At 38.2% G+C, this 24,893-nt stretch overlaps 2 protein-coding genes across 13 annotated transcripts in view; one reads left to right on the top strand and one right to left on the bottom strand.

Moving 5' to 3' along the window:
• RUBCN (rubicon autophagy regulator) overlaps positions 1-9,749 on the bottom strand; it is a 72,244-nt gene extending 62,495 nt beyond the window's left edge. For all 12 annotated transcript variants that reach the window (XM_032406767.1, XM_032406773.1, XM_032406768.1 and 9 more), the window contains exon 1: positions 9,285-9,749. In XM_032406767.1, the coding sequence (XP_032262658.1) occupies positions 9,285-9,388 (104 nt within the window). In that variant the 5' untranslated portion in view covers positions 9,389-9,749. The remainder of the gene's footprint in view (positions 1-9,284) is intronic.
• A 111-nt stretch (positions 9,750-9,860) lies between these two features.
• Positions 9,861-24,893, top strand: part of FYTTD1 (forty-two-three domain containing 1) — a 29,860-nt gene continuing 14,827 nt past the window's right edge. Inside the window, exons 1-3 of the mRNA XM_032406783.1 lie at positions 9,861-10,092; positions 14,357-14,485; positions 24,544-24,692. Of these exons, the coding sequence (XP_032262674.1) occupies positions 9,987-10,092; positions 14,357-14,485; positions 24,544-24,692 (384 nt within the window). The 5' untranslated portion in view covers positions 9,861-9,986. The remainder of the gene's footprint in view (positions 10,093-14,356; positions 14,486-24,543; positions 24,693-24,893) is intronic.

Raw genomic sequence — 24,893 nt, 5'->3', positions numbered from 1 at the left:
TGTCTCTCTCTCTCTCTCAAATAAATAAATAAGATCATAAATAAATAAATACGAAATGAAGGAGCTTTTAAATCCAAGTTATGATTTCCAACTTCCATTATATAAAAAATACTCTTTGTTCAAACTTTCTCGTATTTTCCTACTAAAGGGTTATACTTTTTTAGAAAGGGGCAGTGTTAATCACTGGGATTTTGCTTCTATTTCTACAAATGTATGAACTTCATTTTTGTCATACAGTATAATCCCAAGTTAATGCCACATGATCTTAGCATATTTACAAGAAAGTCCACTTTATCAGGAAATTCTAGAACTAAAATTGTAAAAAGTCTCAGAGAGTTGTGTAGTAAAAGTTCTGGGAAAAGTTACACCCAAGTCTGGGTTTACACATAATTAAAGCAGTCAGTTAATAAATGTGATAATAACCTACATTAGCCATGTGTCCCCCTGTCCCATCCTTCTGCTTTCCCTCACCCCAGATGGCCATATCCTGAGTCCCTGCTTTATGATTATACTGCTTCCCTTTTTATAGTTTCTTTGTATCACTTTATATACCTAGAAATAATTTTTTAAATTTTTGTGTTTTAACTTTATAAAAAGGATATTGAGCTGTATTTATTCTTTGAGGCCTTAGTTTTTTTACTTAATATTACATTGATAAGATTTATTCACATTATCATATGTCACTGTAGTTCATTGATTTTGACTGCTATATAATAGTTAATTGTGTGAATACACCAGTTTATCCATGCCATCTTTCAGTGATAGGCATTTGGGTTGTTTCCAGGTTTTTGCTATTGTAAACAGTGCTGCTATTAATATTCTTTTACATGTGGCCTCTTGTATATAAACAAAGGTTTCTCTTGGGTACATACCTAGAAGTGGAATTGCTAGGTCTAGGTCATAGGGCTATTGTCTATTCTAGCTTTTGTTTTGAGCGGTGGGTTTGTAGGTGCACAGTTTTCAAAATAACGAGTTACGATGTCATAACTAATTATAATTAGTTACTTAAAATAACCAAAAAATTAAAATAAAATAATTAACTAACCAAATGAAAATGGGCCATGCATGGAAAATGATGAGAGTATGTCATGAACCAAGGATTGTGATTAATCCAATATTGCGCTTCTGAGGCCCAAATGCAACAACTGTCAAATATGCAAAAATATCTAGCATGAGGGTTCAATAAGTCACATAAAAGTAATGGCCTTACTTAGAACTGCTTGCTGAGGTAATATTTTAAAAGTAAAAAAACCTGAAGAAGTTTGTTTGATCTTGATCAATGTTTTTGTTTTCAAGATCACCAGGATGCTAGTTTTATACAAATAGTAATAGGTCCTAGAGTACCAATGGCAGGCAGAAAGCCAAATTCACTCAAGAATCAGTTATTCAAATAATGGATTTTTAAAGCTCATTACATTTACCAATTAGCCAAAATTTTGTTTTAAGTAGTCTGTTTTTTATTTTTTATATAAATTCAATTTAGTTAACATATACTGTATATTAGTTTCAGGGGTAGAATTTAGTGATTCATCGTTTGCATATAACACCCAGTGCTCATTATAAGTGCCCTCCTTAATACCCACCTCCCCTCCAGCAACCCTCAGTTTGTTTCCTAGAGTTAAGCATCTCTTAAGGTTTGCCTCTCTCTCTGTTTTCATCTTACTGTAAGAAGTAGGAAGTAGTCTTCTTAAATATATTCAACAAATATCAATTATAGTCATGAATATGTTTTTTAATTATATTCACTAAAATTACTCTTAGCAACATTTTTAAAAATATTCAAATTTTAAAAGCTAAGGAATGGCTCCCACTGGCCAAGTCAAAAACAATTTGAGCATCAACATGAGTTAATCCATGAAATATATACATATCTACAGTATTTTCAAAGGCAAGCACAGCCCTTACACTCTTTACCCCTTTGCTTTTCAAGAGAGAATTTTTGAACACAGGATGAGTCTGAATTTCTATGGAAACTTACATGTATATATAAGTAAGTATGCAAATAATAAATAAATAGAAAAGGGAAGAAAGAAAGGGGGGAGGGAAAATTGTTTTCCACAGTAGAATGTTAAGTAATGAATGTAGAGGAATAATAGACTTAGAAAATCACTATTTTGTAACCACCATTGTAATAATTGGTTCATACAGGAATCATGAATGGATGCTAAAGCCATTAATGAAATTTGTTCTGAAACAGAATATTTATACAGTCTCAAACTATCTACCCACATATCATTTACTCATTAGAAATGGGAAAAAGAGGTACCTTTACAATAGAGAAATCTGGCAGACATAACCTTAATCAGGTGATCAAAGTTAAAATCACCCATAAGATAAAATGACATCATGTGCCTCCTAACGTTAAGTTCTGAGAAGGACACAGCATCACTTACATAGTACTTGTGACAAAAGTGAATAACCCGAATTTAATCATAGGCTAACAATAAGACAAAGTAAAATTGGAGGACAGTCTATATAACAACTGCCTTCAATCTTCAAAAATATAAATATCATAAAAAACTAAGAAAAGCTGACAAATTTTATCAGATTAAAGGAGACAAAAGAGGCAGGACAAAGAAATGCAACATGTGAGCCTGGATTGGATCCTAGATTGGAAAAAAAAAATGTTATAAAGGATAATTATTTATTAGGATAATTGGCAAAATTTAAATATAGACTGTACATCGGAGAATAGAATTGCATCAATGTTATATTTTCTGAATTTGATCAATTTTAGCATGATTATGTAAAAGAATATCCTTAGAGATATATTCTATATCCTGATGTCTGCAATTTACTCTCAGATTGTCCAACAACAACAAATAAGAATTACAGCCATCTGGGGGGCACTTGGGTGGCTCAGTTGGTTAAGTGTCTGCCTTCCGCTCGGGTCATGATTAGGGTCCTGGGATCGAGCCCCACGTCGGGCTCCCCACTTAGCGGGGAGTCTACTTCTCCCTCTCCCTCTGCCCCTTCTCTTGCTGGTGCTCGTTTTCTCTCTCTCTCAAATAATTAAATCTTAAAAAAAAATTAAAGAATTACAGCTATCTGTGTATCTGGATACCAATCTTCCTCCACTTACAATGGGGTTCCATCCAAATAAACCCATCATGAATTGAAAATATTAATTGAAATTGCATTAATTGAAATTGCACTCAATACACTTAACCTGGGGCACCTGGGTGGCTCAGTTGGTTAAGCGTCTGCCTTCAGCTCAGGTCATGATCTTGGGGTCCTGGGATCAAGCCTCACATCAGGCTGCCTGCTCAGCGGGGAGTCTGCTTCTCCCTCTGCCTCTTCCCTACCTGCTCATGCTCTCCCTCTCTCAAATAAATAAATAAAATCTTTAAAAAAATACACTTAACCTACTGAACATCATAGCTTAGCTTTAAACATGCTTAGAACACTTCCATAATTAGCCTACAGTTAATCAATCCTATAACACAAAGCCTATCTAATAATAAAGTGTTGACTATCTCATGTAATGTCTTGAATAGTGAAAGTGAAAAACCGAATGGCTGTATGAGTACAGATTAGATGTAAATGTATCAGGTGTTTATCCACCAGGTCACCTGGCTGACAGGGAGCTGGGCTGGCTGTTGCTGCGCAGCACCATGAGAGAGTATCTACTGAGTATCACTAGCCTAGGAAAAGATCAAAATTTAGAATTCTTAGTTCAGTTTCAACTGAATGCGTATCACTTTCATACCATCATAAAGTCAGAAAATTCTGTCAAACCGTAAGTTGGGGGTTATCTGTATAGAGAAAGCAAATGTGGCAAAACTTTAGTAATTGGTGAATCTTGGTGAAGGGTATAGCTGTATTACACTATGTTTACAACATTTTTCTAGATTTTGAAAATAGGCAAGGATTTTAGTATGGTTTTGTTTTCTCATGACTGCATCCTAAAATCAATGTGATGAAAATTTTAGTGTTTCACATGGAAATTTCTTCTTTTATAATGATTAATTTTGAATATATTTTTAAGTTAATTTCTGGTTTTTTTTCCAGAGTTTAGCATTTTAAAGAAGTCTTTGTCCAATTTTGCCAAAACACATTCACTGACTTTACCAAATTTACTGATTTACCAAAATACTTTTTTTTCCTTTTCTCTTCTTTAAATAAAGTTTATAGGGCTGCCAGGCTGGCTTGGTCAGTAGAGCATACTACTCTTGATCTCAGGGTTGTGATTTCAAGCTGCCCCCATTGGCTGTGGAGGTTACTTTTAAAAAATCCCATTTGATGTGAACTGCTATAAGCTTTATTTTTTTTTAAAGATTGTATTTATTTTTTAAAGTAATCTCTACACCCAACCCCAAGGTCAAGAATCACACATTCTACCAACTGCGCCAGCCAGGCACCTCTCAAATGGGATGATTTTTAAAGCTTTTGAAGAATTTTGCCAGGTCTTTATTGACTGGTTCTATTCTGTCTTCACAGCAACATTTCCACCCACTTTATTTAGTATTGGTTAATGTATTCAGTTGTATGGGAAAGCTCATTGTCATCCATGGGTAATGCATACAAATTCAGAAATTAAGAAGTTACAATGAAATTTTTAAAAAATCTTATTTCCAGGGGCGCCTGGGTGGCTCAGATGGTTAAGCGTCTGCCTTCAGCTCAGGTCATGATCCCAGGGTCCTGGGATCGAGCCCCACATCGGGCTCCTGGCTCAGCGGGGAGTCTACTTCTCCCTCTCCCTCTGCCTCTCCCCCTGCTCATGCTCTCTCTCTCTCTGTATCTCTGTGTCTCAAATGAATAAATAAAATCTTTAAAAAATAAAAAAATAAAAATCTTATTTCTGGGCTAAGCAAATCCTTAACACATTTAAAGAATATTCAATATGTCGCTGTCTCAGCTCTCTGAAACTCTAGCTGAATAAACCTGAGCCAAGAGAATGGATCCTCTCCTGAGGGAAAGAGAAAGATGAGAGTCCAGCCATGGCTCTTGATCCCAGAACAAGGCGGCCAAGGGGCAAAGGGAGAAGAAGCATGGGGAAAAGAAAGAATTCCTAAAGACCCCATGACTCTGGAATCCTGGCTTCCCAGAACCTTCCTAGACCACCAAACTGTCTAGTACAAATCAAGGATGTATTTTTTAAAGGAAACCATGGTGTAAATAAGGAGAAACTGTGACTTACATAGATTTATGTAACTTTAGAAAATTCCACAACTAGTCATTCAGTGAATTGACTAGAATCCTTGGTTGACAGGATGCCTACCCTGCCCAGAGAAGACAAAGCCTAAGAAGGAGTGAACTATAGATCCAACCCCTGAGTCCAGTAAGAATTCCACTTCAAGTTCCCCTGCCCACCCAGAGTAAGTTCTCTAGTCGGAGAAAACTGGTGGTCAGGGACGTGGAGACCAATAATGCCTTCGGCTACGCCTGCAACCCGGCCTGTCGGGTATCTGCTGTTCCGCTCTGCTGTATCACCGTCCTGTAGCAGTATCTTTCACAGAGTAGGAACTCAAACTCTGTTTGAACAAGTAAATGAATGAATGAATCCTAAGATTAAAAAGCAGAAGACTAGAACAGTGAGAGGAGCTTAGAAGGAAGGAAAACGGCAACACAAAGAGGAACACGAAGCTATAGCAAGGCAGCAAAGAAAAAGTTACTGCAGCAGAGACAGTGGCAAATGGGGTAGAACGAGAAGAACTGAGCAGCAAAGAGAAGAAAAACTGTACTGTGCATGCAAGTAGCTTAAGGGATTCAGGTATAATGATAATAGCTATACCTAATACATACTATACCTACAGGTGATAAAAATCATACCTAACTCCCTTAGTATACCAGCGTAATGTAATTTTTATAAATTTACAAAAGTACAAAAATCCTCTTCTGAAAAGCAAGAGTTGATAACAAAATCAGACAGACATTACGAGGAATGGAAACTACACATCAATATCACTCATGAGGGGCGCCCGAGTGGCTCAGTTGGTTGGGCGCCTGCCTTCGCCTCGGGTCATGATCCCAGGGTCCTGGGATTGAGCCCCGTGTCAGGCTCCCTGCTGAGCAGGGTGTCTGCTTCTCCCTCTCCCTCTGCTCCTCCATCTCCCACTGCTTGTGCTCTCTCGCTCTCTCTCTCAAATAAATAAAATCTTTTTTAAAAATCACTCATGAAAAGAAAAACAATATCCTTGACAAAGCATTAGCAAACCAAATCCAACAATATATAAAAATGATAATACACCATGACCAAGTAGGTTTCTCCTAGAAATGCAAGGGTAGTTCAACATTTGAAAAAAAAAATAAAAATTTTAAAACCCCATTTGGTCATCTCAATAGGTGCAGAAAAATACTAGATAAAATTTGACATTCACTCATGATGAAAACTCTCCGCAAGCCAGGAATAAAAGGAAACTTCTTCAACCTGACAAAGGGCATCTACCAAAAAATCTAACATAATGGTGAAAGATAATGCTTTCCCCCTGGGGTTTGTCATAAGGGAAAGATCTTTATTTCACCTCCCCTTTTAAATATGGTACTGGAGGGGCGCCTGGGTGGCTCAGTCGGTTAAGCGAATGGATCCTCTCCTGAGGTAAAGAGAAAGATGAGAGTCCAGCCATGGCTTTTGATCCCAGAACAAGGAGGCCAAGGGGCAAAGGGAGAAGAAGCATGGGGAGAAGAAAGAATGCCTAAAGGCCCCATGACTCTGGAATCCTGGCTTTCCAGAACCTGAGCCTTAAGCTCATGTCATGATCTCAGGGTCCTGGGATGGAGCCCTTATTGGGCTCCCTGCTCAGCAGGGAGCCTGCCTCTCCCTTCCCCCTGCTCAAGCTCTCTCTCTCAAATAAATAAATAAAATCTTAAAATAAATAAATAAATATGGTACTGGAGTCCCCAGGCAGTGTAATCAGGCGAGCAAAAGAATAAAAGTCATACAGATTGGAAACAATTAGGCTGAGTGAAGTAATCCAGATTAAAAAAAGAGTATATACTGTATGATTCTACTTATATAAAATTCTAGAAAATGCAAATTAATCTGTATGATCAGTGGTTGCTTAAGTAGTGGTTGGGGAAAGGATTATAAAGGAGCACAGGAAAACTTTTGGGGATGATAGATATATTTATTATCCTCTTTATGGTGGTGTTTTTGCAGGTCTATATACCATATGCCCATATAAACTGCACACTTTAAATATGTGTCTTTTATTATCTATCAATTACACCTCAATAAAGCTGAAAAAAGGGGGACTTAGAAGAAATATCAAACTAATAAAAATAAGGTAAGGAGTGAAATACATGAAGTGTGCTTACCTTTGAAGAGAATGTAGATCTCTATGCACATTTTGAGAAGAGAGCCACAACATGTTGATAGAAAGGTATGATGTTGCCGGATTTAGCAAAAGTAAAAATATAAGATTCCCAATTAAATTTGAATTTCAGATAAATAATGAATAATTGTTTAATATAAATATATCCTCAATATCGCATGCAACATCCTGTAGTAGAGAAATTGGCTATTTATTCATTATTTATCTGAAATTCAAATGTAATCAATCTCGTATTTTATCTGGCAACTCTAGACATTGTCTTATGTATGCTGTACGAAATCAAGCCTCTAAAAAGGCAGTTACTTGAATTCCATGTTTATTCTGATTTAGATGAAGCTGCTGAACTACTGTACTCCAGACAATGGCTATATATTCCGTGTCCGGCGCAGTACTGTACTTATTCACAATACCTACTCAAAAAAATTTTTTTTTTGCTCTGCAAGCTGTATGAAGATAGGAGCTGAATCCATCTTTACTCATCATTTTATCCCCAGAGCCTATTACAATGTCTGGTGCTCAATGATTGTATAATTAAATGAATAACTGCCTCTCATGCCCCAGAAAATGCGGGGTTGACCTTTTAACTCCAGCCCTTGTGGCTGACAGATCTGCTTCTTAGACGAGCCCCAGTTCTGATTTCTCAGTTGGTCTTCTATTTCACTTTTGCTGTATGTGTCTCAGGTTGCTGTTTTGTTTTCTACTATTTTGTATGTGACTGACCTATCCTTACACAATGTTTCTCATTTCCTCGTTTTTCCCTTTGGAATCTGGGTGACTATTCTGAGACTCAGACCCTCAGCCTTTGGGGAAATCTCAAAGTCTGAAACACAACAGCTAGGATTGCTTAATGAAACATTGGGGCATGTTCCCTTTAAAGTTAAGGAGATTTGGAGTCGAGCTTCAGTTTTGGGGAGAAGATCAGGATAAAAGGAGATCTTTATATATATTGGTGGTGGGTAGGATTTTATATATTTGGGATTTTTCTTATCTGTCCTATGAATACCTGAAGTACAAAATGCATCCAAACTCTAAATGCATTACTTTTCTTCCATAACATTAAGAACTTAACCTAATGTTCTTTCCTGTAGATTACTCCCACAAATAAGCAGAGATTATAGAAATTATTTCTAGGGAGAGAATGATATTGTGAAGAAAAATGTTTCGTGCGTAGATTTTAGAACCATAAGAAATCCAAGAATAATTACGTATGATGTATGTATTTAGTATAACTACTTCTTGTTCTGCAGATGAGTTCATCTGCAGACAGTCTCCCAAGTTCATACAGTGAATGACTGAAGTGAGTGAAAAAGGTACCACTCAGTAAAACGTAGGTCTCTCTCATACTTTTATCTCTATAACCCATTTTCCCTAGTTTTTAGTAGTCAGGGGAGGGTTGGTGGCTGTTGGGTGGAATAGTAATAAAATCAAGCACATTGTGCTAAGAGCATATATGCTACTCTCCTTGACATGCCAAATATTGTTCTTGGGGCTTTTTAGTCCAAACCTTCCTTTACCATTAAAGTTTCTTGCACCCCTTCACAGGTGTGTCCTGAGCTGATTCACTCTTCTATGGTTTTGTCTTGGGGAAAAAAATAATTAAGCACAGGCTACCGTGGTTTTGAGATGCTTTAGGTCACTGGTTCATCTCTATGCAAAAAGAAATTTTAGGAAGTGGACCGGAGGAAGGTGGCAGAGATTTCTAAATGGACGGAATACCTGTCCCTGGTTTTTTCCTTAGATGCAAATGCTTTAGATAGCTTTAAGCTGTTATGAGGGTGATATAACCTAAATGCTCCCATAGAAGCACAGTTGCTTTGGAGGAGGAGAAAGAGGTAAGAAGAGAGGGAAATATCATGTTTGGTAAATAGGAAAAAAAAAGTTATTATGCAGGAATTCATAAAATATTAAGAAGTTTTCCTACAAGGATGATTAGAAAGAAAAACGAATCCTATCAATTCCCAACGCAAATGAATTAGAGAAAAATGCAGCCAAACAAGCAGAGGTACTTACCCCTCTCCTAAGGGAAGATAAGGTGTTATTAAGGTAGCTAGTACCGTGTAAAATGTTTTAGAGTGCCGGTTGAGAAGTGGTACAGATGCAGGAAACGTTAGCATTTGCTTTTATTGGTAAGGTGACGCAAGAATTGTTACTGCAGCTTTTGCTCTGCATCCAGACGTGGCGACTCCGCATGTTGCAGGTGGAGGAGCTGCCTGGGAGAGGGGAGCTCTGCAATCTAAGCCCTACGGGGTCTATCCGGCCTCTGAGGCTGCATTGCAGCGGGGTGTGAAAGGTTCGTGTGTACCAAAGCTTAGGGGGCCTTTCTGAAGCAGGACGGAGTGGAAGGACACGGAGGAACACAATCTCATTTAAGGCATGCGATCCTGAGGTGCTCAGAGTCCAGCATCGCCCAATTTGGGCGGAAAGGCGAATAGCTAAAACAGCGGCCTTTGCAAGCGTCCAGAGCAGCGGGTGCAATGTTTCCTCCTGCCCGGCAAGGGCCGCTAGGAGCAAGCCCGGGCGTGGGGCCGCTCTCGCCGGCCGCTCGTCTCTGTAGCCCCTCTCCCCGCCCGCAGCCGCGGGTGGGAGAGCGAGGGCGCCGCTAGCACGCGTGCGCGCTCCCCTGGTGCAGCTAGTCTGCGTGCGTGAGTGGGAGGTGGAAGGCCTCGGTCTCTGGCCTTCTCCGCTGACTGTTCCAGCGCGACGTCCCCAGCCATGAACCGGTTTGGTACCCGGTTAGTGGGAGCCACGGCGACCCCACCGCCGCCGCAGCCGAAAGCCCGCAGCAATGAAAACCTTGACAAAATTGATATGTCTTTGGGTAAGGAGCCGAGTTGGACCGAGTGGGAGTGGGGGGAGGGTGTGGGTGGAACCAAGTACCGCGGTTTGTGGGGGAAGGGGCGGTTGGCCGCAGTTGTCGCTCGAGTTTTTCCTTGCGGGTGGGCGGAACCAAGTGAGGGCCCACGGGGACGGGGGAACGCCAGCTGGTGCGGTGGTTGAGCCGGAGGGACCCGGGCGTCCCCTCGGCGGGGCTGTGTCTGAGGAGAGGCAGTGAGGGCGGGCGGCGCCGCGGGTTGGGGGTTTTTTGAGGGTCGAGGGGCGCTACCACTCGCGGACGACCCCGGCTCTTTGTGAGGAAAACTCCGCGGCTTTCCCCTCAAGCGTGTTCGCTGTGGGCGGTGTCGGGAGCGAGGGAGACATCCTTGCTGAAGAAAGCCCTTTGAGAGCCCGGCTGGGTCTGCGTTCGGTTAGAGTCGCTGGTTCAGGAGAGGGCTTGTTGGGCATTTGTGTGGCCAGGCCTATGCCTGGCGCGGTGCGGGCAGCGCAGAGACGCCCCCGAGAGTTGGCCATTTCTGCCTGGCGCCAGACTTCGGGGCCACAGCGAGGCGCCCACCCTGGAGCGTTTGTCAAAATACCATCAGGCAACGGCTTCATCGGATGGTTTTATTAGGAGGTGCCTAGAAAGGCGCTCTCTCCTTATCTAGGCCGCAAAGTTAGCTAATTAGGAAAAAAGCAAAAACCGAAGGAGAGATTGACATGGATTAATGGGCAGCCCGGTGAAGCATGGGGTCCAGCCCCTATAAGGAAGAGTGGGGTGCTTTGGTGAGGATTTTGTAGAAAGTAGGAGGGTCGGTGATTCAATTAAACGTTCAGACCTAACAGTAGTGAGGCACTAGCCTCTGGATTAGCTGGTTTAAAAGTTAACCAGCTTTTTGTCAAGATTCAAGTTCCCGTTATCAGATGTGGTTCTGCCTGCTCTTTTTGTGGCCTATAGTTTTTCGGGTAAGTGTTTGAAAAGTACCTGACAGGTGGATACAGAGGTGTAACTTTTCCAAGGAAGGTATTTTTCTTTTTTGCTGTGGTTTATCTGCTAAGTTTTAAGTCAAAAATCAAAAACTCTTGGATTGCTGCGATTACCACACATCAGAATCTAATATGTGAATTAAGTAAATCATCAGAAATAATAGGTTTGGCCTCAAGTCTTGTCTTGCTGATAGTAGTGAACTCTAAATAAATGAGAAATCTTTGCAGCTAAGGCCAAGAAGAATTTGATAATGAATATTTATTGAGTGCTTACCACCTGCAGGCACTGATCTAAACATTTGATGTGTATTAACTCGGTTTAGTCTCGTAATAACTCTATGAGGTATGTGCTCCTAATGATAAAAAGCATGGAATCCAGAACCGCACTGTCTTCACTTCAAATCCCCTGCCACTTACTAGCCATGTGGTCACAGGCAAAGTATTTCTCAGTGCTTCATGTGTAAAAAGTGGTAATAGTGCTGGTCTGTCTCAGAGGGTTCTGTATTAAATGAGTCAATAGGCATATATAAACCACTTAGAACAGTACCTGGTACACAGTAAGCATTATATTTACACAAACACTATATAAGCCATTGTTGTTATTCCTGTTTTACAAAACCTGAGGCATAGAGAAATAACTCGCCCCAAATCATACAAATAAAAAAAAACTTATAGATGTTGCAGGAAGTGTTAAACATGTATTATCATAACCAATACATTTCTTAAGTTTCTAGGTTTTTTTGTATTATTTTGTTTGGTGGTTAGGATGTTCAAGTGAAGAAAATGGAGGGATAATTCTCTTTGAAGGTAGAAACGAAGTGCTATGATATATAGCTAAAATAGACATTGGTTTCTTTTCTCTTCTCCCAAGAATATATAGCATTCTTTCAGGTTCCATTTTTTTTAATTGAGAATTTTACAGAAATGGAATGAAGAAATGGTACTTTTTTTTTTAGTAGTCTCTACACCCAACCTGGGGCTCAATTTTATGACCCTGAGATCAAGAGTTGCATGCTCTTCTGACTGAGTCAACCAGGCACCCTGTGATGGTACCTATTTTAGACAGTTATTATGCTTTGTGAGTATTCCACTTTATCAGGTCTGCAGAGGTTTAGAATCTGATTTTTGTTTGTTTTAAATTGTGGCTGTATGAATTATATGAATATTCATATAGAATATCTACCAAGGTTACCAATAGCTGGCCTCATTGTGGTTCAGTTTCTTAATTTGAAAATGGGTATTATAATACTTCATAGAATTGTTGTGAGAATTAAATGAATACTTGTGAGAACAACGCTTCTTAGTTACTACTGTTTTTATTACCATGTATATATCCCTGTTGTCATGGAAGAAATTTTTTCATAAAAGTAGCTCATTGTAATGGGATTTTTGTTTGTTTTTTCTGATACATACCCTGTCTACCTAAGTAGGAGAAAGCCATTTTCTTCTTTTAGATTGGAGGAATCCACAATCATTTAACTTGAGGATTTAGATAATAAAACATTTAAATATAAAGCAATTTTATATTTCATATGTTTTGCTACTTTTAATTTTGTTATGTTTATAGTTTATAAAATGCTCTATTTTAAAATAAACCTGGTTAGTCAAAATTATATTTTGCCTTTTTTTTTTTTTAATGATCCCCAGCAAATTCATTTTTTTGGTGTACTCTCATGGCTCTGAGATTTCAGACTTCTGGGGAAGAGTAAGTAGTACCTTGTCAAAGGAAAGTAGTGTTTCAGAAGTGTTCAAAAGTATTCCCTTTCTGCCCCCTGAGAATATAACATGTTCATGTATCTGATTTCATGAAACTTTTTTTTTTTTAAAGATTTTATTTCTTTATTTGAGAGAGAGAGAAAAAGAGCACAAGTGGGGAATAAGAAGGGGCAAGATGGAGAAGGAGAAGCAGACTCCCCTCTGAGGAGGTAGCCCAGTGCTGGGCTGGGTCCCAGGACCCTGAGATCATGAACTGAGCTGAAGGCAGACGCTTAACCAACTGAGCCACCCAGGGGGCCCTGAAACCTTTTTATTTTAAAACAAATGTTTTTGAGTGTCTTTTACTTGGATGAATTTATTTTAGGGGAAGGACTGACCTCAAGAAGATAACAAAGTACTTTGGGGAGATTTGAATTATTTTAATGAATATTTGTGATTAAGAATCTTGACGATTACTGGTAGGTAATATATAAGGAAGGATTCCTATAATACATAATTTCTTCTTTTACTTGAAAGAAGACTAATTACATTAATATAGTTGTTAGGTTCTTGTGTTTAGAGCAGTTTGGAAAAAATAATTGAGGTTAATTAGTTTTGTGAAATTTTATTAAGTTGTTGACCAGGCTTATTTGCTTTATCAATCATCAAAATTAATATTGGAGTTGGGACTGTGGACAAAGTATTTGGATATTTCTTAAATGAGTATTTTTGGATTCTAGTAATCTTCTTTTAACATTTGTAAATAGAAATCTGAAGTGTATTTAGTTTCCTGATCTTCATATTGTTGTGCTGTGGTATTAGAGCAATGTAATGTTTGTAAATTACTTTTGGAGAGTTTAAAAGTGTTTTTGGAAAAAATGAGGATTTGAAAGATCAGGTAGAAAGCAAAGTAAGGTAACCCTGAATTATTTTGCTAGAGGAGTAGAGAACCCATGTTATTTTCTTTTTGTACTATACCGTTCTTATGTACTTGTTTTATTTCATATTAGCTATTTACTTGTCTGTTTCCATCAATAATTTTAAACTTAACTGAGAAAAGGGACCATATTTTACTTTTGTTGTTTTCATTCTAGCACAGCCTGTCATATATATTCATTGTACATAGTGTATGCTCAGTAAATATTTGCTGAATTGAGGTGAACTTCTTTAGAGATGTACTCTTTTAATTGAATGTTTTTTGTTTTTTTACTGCCTATGGTTTTATTGGAAGGTGGTCTTTAAAAACTAGACACTTCTGTGATTTTGGAAAGTAAATATGAGTAGTTTTTGTAAACAGGCTTTTGTTTATATGCATCAGGTAAAGAAATACTGCGGATAACAGAAATCTTCATTAATTGGTAGATCTGCTTTGGGCTAGTGAATTGAACTTTTCCTACAAAACTACTTCAGTGCTGCAAGTATATTGGCTGATTTGAGTTTTTATCTTATTATTATCTTCTTATGAAAGTGCTTTCAAAGTAGCAAAGAAGTTAGGGACATAGGAAATCTATTAACTAGAAAATGAGACTGAGTAATCGAGTCATTAGGTTAAAATGAAAATAATCGTCACATTTCCTATATCACAGATGATATCATCAAATTGAATCGAAAGGAAGGAAAGAAGCAGAATTTTCCGAGACTAAATAGAAAACTCCAGCAAAGTAGTGCCCGGCAATTCAGGATGAGAGTGCGATGGGGAATCCAACAGAATTCTGGTAAGTTTTACAAGTAAGCTTTAATAAAGAGCTATTATGTGTGGGTTCATAGCATGCTATCTTTAGTACATACTTAAAACATGGAGGAAATATATTAGTACCCTTTGTGATTTGTATTTACTCTCAGGTTTTTGTTTAATCTTGAAATCTGGTAAACATTTTAAGTTGCTTTAAATAGGTGATAACCCTGCTTCTTAAAAACACTAGGTCATTTTTAAGGTACCCTCAGTATAAAAACAGCATAAATTATATTTAGGACTACAGTATTGTAAAGGATTTTACGTATCATGAGGTTTTATTTCCTTCCCAGTTAGGTATTTCTTTTTTTTTTTTTTTTATTTGACAGAGAAACAGCGAGAGAGGGAACACAAGCAGGGGGAGAGGGAGAGGGAGAAGCAGGCTTCCCGCTGAGCAGGGAGCCCAATGCAGGGCTCGATCCCAGGACCCTGGGATCATGACCTGAGCCGAAGGCAGATGCCCAACGACCGAGCCACCCAGGCACCCCTCTCCTTCCCAGTTAGGTATTTCTTTTTTTTTTTTTTTTTTTTTTAAAGATTTATTTATTTATTTGAGAGAGCGAGAATGAGAGAGAGAAAGATTACATGAGAGGGGGGAGGGTTAGAGGGAGAAGCAGGCTCCTCGCCAAGCAGGGAGCCCGATGCGGGACTCGATCCAGGGACTCCAGGATCATGACCTGAGCTGAAGGCAGTTGCTTAACCAACTGAGCCACCCAGGCGCCCCGACCCAGTTAGGTATTTCTTTAACAGTCTATCTGGTGGATAATTACATAACTCCAGCATACATATATCCAGTGAACGAGCATACTACTTCACAAGACAACTCCATTATTGGAGACAACTCTATTTACTAGGAAGTTTTCTTAGTTTGAAGTAAATCTTGCCCACCTGTTAATTCTACAGAGTTACAGGAAGCAAACTCTCTTTTCTATATGAGAACTTTTTAAATATGTGGAGACTAGGGGCACCTGGGTGGCTCAGTTGTTAAGCGTCTGCCTTCAGCTCAGGTCATGATCCCAGGGTTCTGGGATCGAGCCCCGCATCGGGCTCCCTGCTCAGCAGGAGGCCTGCTTCTCCCTTTCCCACTCCCCCTGCTTGTGTTCCCTCTCTCACTGTCTCTCTCTCTCTGTCAAAAAAAAAGAAAAATGTGGAGACTATTCTGCATGGAAAATACTTCCAGACTGTTTGTATTATCATCTAGGGCTTTTAGGATTTGTTAAATATTCCAAAGGTAACACTCAGAATTGAGTGCCTTAGAAGTGACCTAATGATCTTGGAACTCTACATATACAGTTATTTTTGGCAATTTGGAAGCTTATTTGTTTACAGCCATCTTGTTCCAAAATGGTTTTAAGGCTGTAACAGAACCCTATTAATTGTATATTAATTTTTAGCAGTTATATCAGTGTTTTAGAATAAACCTTTGTTCAAATTTAAAAACTCTAGATCCTTTTTACACATGTAAAAAATGTTTGATGAACTAGCTCCTAAGTTGACTTTTATCCTGTATGTTAAAAAACATAAAAAATAATTATCTGTGGGCTGAGGATGATTATAATTAGTTCCTTATCTAACACTTAATATGCCATCATACCCTCAAAATATGTCTGTAACTGAGGTTAGACCCTACACAAAATTTTATTCTTCTCTAATTTCTTAAAAAAAAAAAAAAAAAGATTTATCTACTCATTTGAGAGAGCGAGTGTGTGTGTGCCTGCATGTGTGTGTGCTCGTGAGTGGGGGGAGAGGCAGAGGGAGAGAATCCCAAGCAGACTCCCTGCTGAGCACAGAGCTAGATGCAGAGCCTGATGAGGGACTCCACCCAGGGCTCAACCCCACGTCCCATGAGATCACGACCTGAGCTGAAACCAAGAGTTGGATGCTCAACTGACTGAGCCACTCAGGCGCCCCTTCTCTAGTAATTTCTTAAACAACTGAACCCAAGCAAGTAAATTTTGTGACAGATACTTAGCATAGCAAATGAATTTTTAATACCAGTGATTTATATTTAAAGATTCTTATAAATGTTACTCAGCGTACCATATTTTATACATGATTTGCTTTAAAATAATTTCAGAGTTCACAGAAACCAGAAATATATTTGTTTACACTAGCCACATGTTAAATACATGATAAATGCCCTGAACTGACCAGGTTCTCAAGGTATTTAGAGATGTGATCTTTTACTTCAAGGAATTTCTAGTAACAGAGATAGGACAAAAAACATGGAGTTGAGAAATGTCATGAGAGAAATTCCAATAGTACCATAGGACTTTAGATAGATTTTGTGCTAAGAAAATCAGGATTTAATAGATAAGGTGAAATAGGATCTGGTCCATGAAGGATCAGAAAAGCTTTCCTTTTATGGGGGTTATGATCTGAGCTTTAAGATAAATGATACCGAGGGGCAGCTTAGGATCTTATAAGATTGAACCTGTGCTTGTTTGTTCTCTGGTTACATGTGACAGAGCCTAAAATAGAACATCTACTTCTGTCACTGAATGTGCAGAGAGATAGAAGATTGTCTCAGACTCATTGGTTAGAAGTTCAGATTTCCACATTGTAATGTCAATGAGGATGTTAGCTTAAGGTAAAAGAACATGTAAGATAGAGAGCCTTTGGCAGATTCTCAATAAATTGTTTTTATTTATTTTTTTAAGATTTTATTTTTTTAAGTAATCTCTACACCCAACTTTGGGGCTTGAACTTAAAACCCTAAGATCAAGAGTCACATGTTCTACTGATGGAGCCAGCTAGGCGCCCTTCTGAATAAATTATTTTTGATGGCTAAACAAATAAGTGTATAAAATCTTCCAATTTTTGGCCCAAAGTATAATTTAGTCACTCATTAAATATTTGTATAAACAACTTGAATATTCTTCAGTGGTTGAATAGTATACAGCATCGGTTCTCAAAGTGTTGTTCAGGGACCCTGGGGAATCCCCAACACTCAAGGCGTCCACAAGGTCAGAACTATTTTTATAATAATACTAAGACATTGTGTTTTCACTGTTTACCCTCTCATGAATGTTTTCCAGAGTCTACATGACACCCTGTGATAATTAAATTGAATGTGGTAGCAGATATAAGAATCTAGCTATCTTTATTAAGGTAGACACCAAAGAGATTTGCAAAAATACGAAACAGTGCTATCATTCCTTTTAAATAGTTTTGGGATTTGGGGGGAAAATAATTGTTATTTTTCATTAAAAATATGTTATTTGCTCTGGAGTGGGTTTATTATTGTTGCTTTAATGAAATAACAAATAGCTTTTAAATGTTTTATTTTTCATTTCTGATATAATATCAATAAACATAAACCCACAGAAACAAAAATTCTGGAGTTCTCAATAATTAAGAGTATAAAGGGGTCCTGAGGGGCACCTGGTTGGCTCCATTGGTTAAGCAGCTGCCTTCAGCTCAGGTCATAATCTCAGGGTCCTGGGATCCAGCCCCACATCAGGCTCCTTGCTCAGTGGGGAGTCTGTTTCTCTCTCTCCCTCTGCCCCTCCCCCACTTGACTTTCTCTCTCTCTCTCTCTCTCAAATAAATACATAAAATGTTAAAAAAAACAAAAACAACAAAAAACAGAGGTCCTGAGACCAAAAAGTTTGAGAATGATGTTTCTTTCAGAAGTAGAAGAGACAGGGGAATATTTGTATGTTGCTTTGGAAAGGAGCCAGTAATATGACTGTATTCACTCTGATTCAACATTTCCCAAAAACCCCTCAAATCTTTGTGTAAGTGATCAGACTCCAGAAAGTACTGAGGCAAGTTGATAAGTGTATGAGAGAAATTCACAAAGGGATTGGGCTAAGGATGCAAACATAAGATGAAAATTCCTGTCTTTAGTTTTAATTGTTGTCAACCTTGGTCACACCTGTGGAGCTTTATAAACTAGACTAATGCTCTGGCTGCACTCCCATTTCTACTCAAGCAGAATCTGCAGAAGTTGGGCCTAGGAATTTTTTTTTTTTTTTTAAGCTCCATATGTGGTTCTGATACATGGCTAGGGTTAAACTGCTCTAGTACAGCTGAAAATGTGAAAGGATTTTCATAGAGGTGTAGTTGAACTAATAAGAATGAAGATACTCTGGAAAGACAGGAGAGAACTTTCTAGAGGGGCTGGAATGGATGAAAACTAAGAAAAGATGGGGCGCCTGACTGGCTGAGTCTGTAGAGCATGAGACTCTTGATCTTGGAGTTGTGAGTGTAAGCCCCACATTGGGTGTAGAGCTTACTCAAAAAAAAAGCTAAGAAAGGACTTACCGTATTAGATGATGTCTTTAGTATCTCTATAATGCTTTTTATAAGGCACTTACAGATGGTAAGACGGGAGAGAATTGGGACAGTATGTATAGGTCTTTCTTTATGAAACGGGACAATGAAAGGGTGAAAAATAAATAGAACCATTGCTAAAATTGAGGTACAGCTGGTGAAGTTTGTTTCAAGGTATAAAGGGAGGGAGAGGGAAGGGATGATCTAAGATTGCTAGAAGGTAGAGAAGCCACTCACAGAAATAAAAGTGGAAAGGATAATGAGTATGGGAGCAATGACTATAGCAGACAGAAGTAGAAGGCACCCAGGAATAGAATTCTGTCTTATACTTTCTCCTTTTAATTAGTTTTATTCTTGTTAATGAGACTTTTCTCATGAGTGTTTCTCATCTGAGCTTAAAACTTTGGTATAATAATGGATTCCTTCTTTCTTTAATCTTTCTCTTTGCTAATTCATTCATTCTTTTGGAATACTTTCAAATTTCTTTGTTCCACTCCCCATCCTTTATCATGTCATGTTTGAGTACTACGGTAGCATCTGAAATGGTCTCACTGCCTTCTTTCTCCCTCTTTCATTCAAAGATACTGCTTCTAGACTGATGTAACCTGATCATGAATTCTGTGACCCCTCATTCCTTGCCAAGTGTATTCTTTATCCCCACATAAAGCCCACTGATTTTTTTTTTTAATAAAGCCCACTGATTTGAGGCCACCACGTTCATTTACTTCTTTTTCTTTGCCCTAGACTGTATCTCAATATGCTGTGGTTACACATGTCTTTGTACTTGTAAATTCATGTTTATCTCCCTAATCAAATTTTGTCTGTTTTATAATGCCTAGCTGAGAGCCCACTTTTTCTGTAATAATTGTTCTTTTCCTCTTTGGAAATGTATCCTAGATTATATTTTTTACCTTTTATTCTTTAGTTTTTATATTACAGTTTGGAAAGTGTTCAGTTTTTGGAGCCACACTAACTTGCACCTAGATTGATGGCTGTGCCATTTTCTAACTGTGACAATCTGGGTAGTCACTGTTCTTCATCTCACTTTGCTCACCTGCAAAATTAAGATGTTATCATCAACCCCACCAAGTTCTTGTTTAAAGTACTCAGTACAGTGTGTTAACAGAGTTAATGGTGTCTGTTTCATATTTAATACAAATAAAAATAACAAGTAGTTGTAAATTTAATTTAAATATACAGGTTCCCTCAACATGCTTAATCTTTATTTGGTTGCAATTCTAGAAGGAAATCACACATAGAACAACAATAATTTGGTTTCAAAGGGTACCTGGCTGGCTCAGTCAGAAGAGTGTGCTACTCTTAATCTCAAGGTCATGAGTTCGAGCCCCACATTGGGTGTAGAGATTACTTAAATAAATAAAACTTTAAAAAACCCCAATAAATTTGATTTCACAATTTAAAAAATTGTGTCTTTATTGCTTTTCCCCTGGTTATAAAAGTAATCAGTACTTTAGGACTGAGGCAGAGTACCCAAGAAAGGAACAAATCTGGAAGAACTCCCTGTCACACGGAGTTGCCATTCTGGTGGAACTCACTAGGAAGCCACCTGTGGGGGTGATGCAACTTAAATTCAATGGAGGATGAGTATGGCCAGAACTATAGTGATACCTAGGACTAGGTCTGGACAGATGCCTAAGGCCCAGCATTGAAGGTGTCACTCACACTCAAATTTTGTGCCCTTGGTGCTTCTCTTGCCTCACCAGTCTCAGCTTGCAGGGGAGGGATAATGAGTACCACTAGGTGTTCGGTGCCCCAGAATAAGTCTTGAGGTGTACACTGGAACCTGAAAATAAAAATCCTTTCTCTAGAGTCTCTCCAGTGCCCTCTACTTACAAAGCTTACCATTGTGCCAGCTGGTAAGAGAAATGTTCCTGTAATAGAAGCAGGGCAGTAAAGAGTGAATTGGGAGCTGAAAGGCAATAAATTGGTAAATGGTTCAACCATTATAACACGTTTTCCTATCTTGTTGAGCTCTGTCCTCAAAATAGGTACACTACACAAAAGCATTCTGGAGTTAGGTAAGTTTGGGAATACATGCGCTATTATCCCCAACTTAGAGATTCATTACACACATTAATCCTAAGAAATCCTATAGTAAAGAAAACAATTTTAACTATTTTTAGTTTGGTCATGAAACTTTTCTGTTAGAAGACCTGTTACCATATTGCAGGTGTGTAGTATTATACAGGATACCATTCTAAAGACATTCCCCCCAAAATTAGAATTCCAGAATAGAAATGCACAGGGCACCTTGGTGGCTCAGTCAGTTAAGCCTTTGGCTCAGGTCATGATCAGGGTTCTGAGATTAAGCCCTCCATCGGGCTCCCTGCTCAGTGGGGAGTCTGCTTCTCCATTTACCTCTGCCTGCAGCTCCCTCTGCTTGTGTTCTCTCTCTCTCTCTCTCAAATAAATAGATAAAATCTTAAGAAAAAAATAAAAATGCCCAGTATCACAATTGTTACTTAGCATGGTTCTCTGGAATTTCTGGTCATTGCATTAAGACATAGAAGAATTTGAGGTGCAATTAGAAAAAAGAAGCCCGTATCATTTGCAGGTGATAAGTTGTTGCTCAGTAATCCCAAGAAAATAATTTGAAAGACTATAGAACTAAAAAAGTAAGTTCAGTGGGATGGCCAATTAAAAGGTATTAATTAAAAACTTCAGTAGTTTTTGGTAATCCCAGGAATGACAATATGAAAATTATTGTTAGAAAAGGGATCTTTTTTTGTGATTGACAACAAAATATATAAAATACGTAGCAGTAAACTTAAGAAAACTGAGTTTAGTGATGAGAAGCCTTGAATAAGTGGCAAGGCATACTGTGTTCATGAATAGTGTAAAGATGTCAATTCTTAAAAAATGAATTGTAAATTTAATATAATTCTTTCAAAGTACCAAAGGATTTGGGGTGCCTGGGTGGCTCTGTTGGGCGTCTGCCTTCGGCTCAGGTCATGATCCCAAAGTCCTGGGATTGAGCCCCGTGTCGGGCTCCCTGCTCAGTGGGGAGCCTGCTTCTCCCTCTGCTGCTGCCCCGCTTGTTCTCTCTCTCTCTCTCAAATAAATAAATAAAATCTTAAAAAAAAAAAAGCAGTATCAAAGGATATTAAAACTTGACCGCAGAAAATGTACTTATGAACATGACAGTTCATGAATGGAAGAATAGCTAGCCAAAAACACATGGAAAATGTCCATTCTCACTAGTAAACTACCAAATAAGACAAGATTTTTTTTTTCAAATACCAAGTGATAAAGATTAAAGAGAATATTCAGTATTGTCAATGATACGGAAAAAGTGGCACCCTTATATTCCTGGGAATATGAATAAATAGTCATTCTAAAGGGGATTTTTTTACAACATGAATCAAAATCCTTAATTTGCTTTACTATTTGATATAGCATTTCAACTTCTAGAAATTTATATCTTGAAGAAATAATCAGATATGTATGAAAATATTACCTCTAGAAATCTAGAAAAATGTAAATTTGACTTGCTATTTACTTTTTTATTTCTTTTTAAGATTTTATTTATTTAACAGACACAACGAGAGAGAGAACACAAGCAGGGGGTTTGGGAGAGGGAGAAGCAGGCTTCCCGCTGAGTGGGGAGCCCGATGGGAGGCTCGATCCTAGGACCCTGGGATCATGACCCGAGCCGAAGGCAGACGCTTAACAACTGAGCCACCCAGGCGCCACTATTTACTGCTGATTAAACCTATGTCCTTGTAATGTTCTTAGTGCATATTATTGATACTTTGCAACTCTGTAAAATTAGAGGTAAATTTATATATAATTGGTAGTTTTTTTAATTGTCCAGTAGAAAAAATAACCCTGAAAACCATGCTTTTTTCCCCCTGTAAGACATTTACCAGTTTTCTGTCTTAATATAGCTATCTTATTTAAACATTCCTTTTTTCTGCCACTGAATATAAAATCCAGCTCTCTCGAGTTCCTTTGGAACTGGATTTGTTTCCCTGCTATGCTCTTACTAATGAGTTAAATAAAAGTTTGTTGCATCTTCACCTCCCCCCCAGAAAGTGTTACTTATAATAATTTAACATTAGAAGTAAGTGAAGTGATCATTGTGAGGTTTTTGGATCAAGTATGGCACATTAAAAAAATAATACAATGAGGGGAACCTGGCTGGCTCAGTGGGTAGAGCATGTGACTCTTAATCTCAGGGTCATGAGTTCAAGCTCCTCGTTGGGCATGGAGCCTACTTAAAATAATAATAATAATACAATGAAAGAATATTAAAGACATGGGATAATTCACAATGCAGTGTTAATGCACACTACAAAATAGTACATAGGCTATGAAATATGGTTGCCAGGAAGATTGATTCAGTGCACCTTTTAGGCACTTGGTAGTACAAAATTATGAATTACCTCTGTGATAGTCTTTTGAGTTGCTTAAAAAATAGTTGAAACTAAAAATGTTAACTTTTTAAGTGTGTAGGAGTAAAAGAAAAGACTAGCAAGAGATGTAATGTTAGTGGTTATCCCAAGATAATGGGATAATGGGTGACTTTTATTTTCATTTGTACTTTATATTAAGATTTCTGCAGTGAACATGCTCTTTTTTTTGTAATTAAAAAATATTTAGGGACACCTGGGTGGCTCAGTCAGTTAAGTATCTGCCTTTTTGGCTCAAGTCATGTTCCCAGGACCCTGGGATCGAGCCCCACGTCGGGTTCTCTGCTCAGGGGGGATCCTGCTTCTCCCTCTGTCCCCTGCTTGTGCTCTCTCTGGCTATCTCTCTCTCTCTCAAATAAATAAATAAAATCTTTAAAAAATATATTAAATAAAATACACAATGGAGAGGCAAAGTCAAGTTTTGTCACATGCCACAGAGGTTAAAATATATTCTTTGGAGCTCAATAGGGTCTTCAGCAAAAGCAGTTTAAATACAGTAGAAATGAAAATAAGGGGCGCCTGGGTGGCTCAGTTGGTTGGGCGACTGCCTTCGGCTCAGGTCATGATCCTGGAGTCCCGGGATCGAGTCCCGCATCGGGCTCCCTGCTCAGCGGGGAGTCTGCTTCTCCCTCTGACCCTCCTCCCTCTCATGCTCTCTGTCTCTCGTTCTCTCTCTCTCTCAGATAAATAAATAAAATCTTTAAAAAAAAAAAAAAAAAAAAAAGAAAATAAGCCAAATTGCAACATAGTAAGTAAGTGGGGTATGAGATAGTGACCCACCCAAGATCATTGTTGTTCAATAGAAATAAAATGTGAACCACATATGAATAATGTATTTTATTTAACCCAATATATCCAGAATATCTTTGCAGTATATAATTAATACAAAGTTATTAATGAAATATTGTACTTTTTTGTTACATCATAGTTCAGACTAGTTATATTTCAAGCATTTAGTAAACGCATGTTAGTGGACACCACATTGCACAGGGAAAGTGGTTCATTGAGAAAGTAATGCAAGAGAGAGTATAGCTACCAGGGAAATGTGAGAATCTTATAGTCCTTTGCAGTCCATTACAGCAACAGAACCCTTGATGGTGCAGTTTATTGCCTTTTTAAAAATGAAATATTATGTAATTTCAAAAGAAATACATGTAAGTAATGCAATAATATTATGTAATAGTAATATAAGAAATATAATATAAATAATAAATGAAAAATGAAACCCTCGTACCTTCCACCCTGCTTAAGAAATAGAATACCCTATGACCTGTGTGCCCTTCAGTTGCATTTTTAGATTGACTTTTTTTTTTTTTTAAACCTCCTACAGGTTTTGGCAAGAATAGTCTGAGCCGTAGAGGAAGAGTAATGCCTGGAAAGAGACGTCCTTATGGAGTTATCACTGGCCTTGCAGCTAGGAAAGCAACTGGAATTCGAAAAGGAATTAGTCCTATGAATAGACCACCTCTAAGTGATAAGGTAGGATGATGGCTTAATCCTGGGTCAGATACCCTTTTCTTTTACTTGTGCTATTTCTGTGAATGAGTAGAATATTTTCATTGAGCGAGTATTTTAGTCTACGGCCATACCACCCTGAACGTGCCTGATCTCGTCTGATCTTGGAAGCTAAGCAGGGTCGGGCCTGGTTAGTACTTGGATGGGAGAGAGTATTTTATTTGA

This window comes from Phoca vitulina, unplaced genomic scaffold (genome assembly GCF_004348235.1).
Source record: "Phoca vitulina isolate PV1807 unplaced genomic scaffold, GSC_HSeal_1.0 scaffold8, whole genome shotgun sequence".
NCBI lineage: Eukaryota > Metazoa > Chordata > Mammalia > Carnivora > Phocidae > Phoca > Phoca vitulina.
The sequence above is the reverse complement of the archived record's forward strand: the minus strand, read 5'-3'. Positions and strand labels throughout refer to the sequence as shown.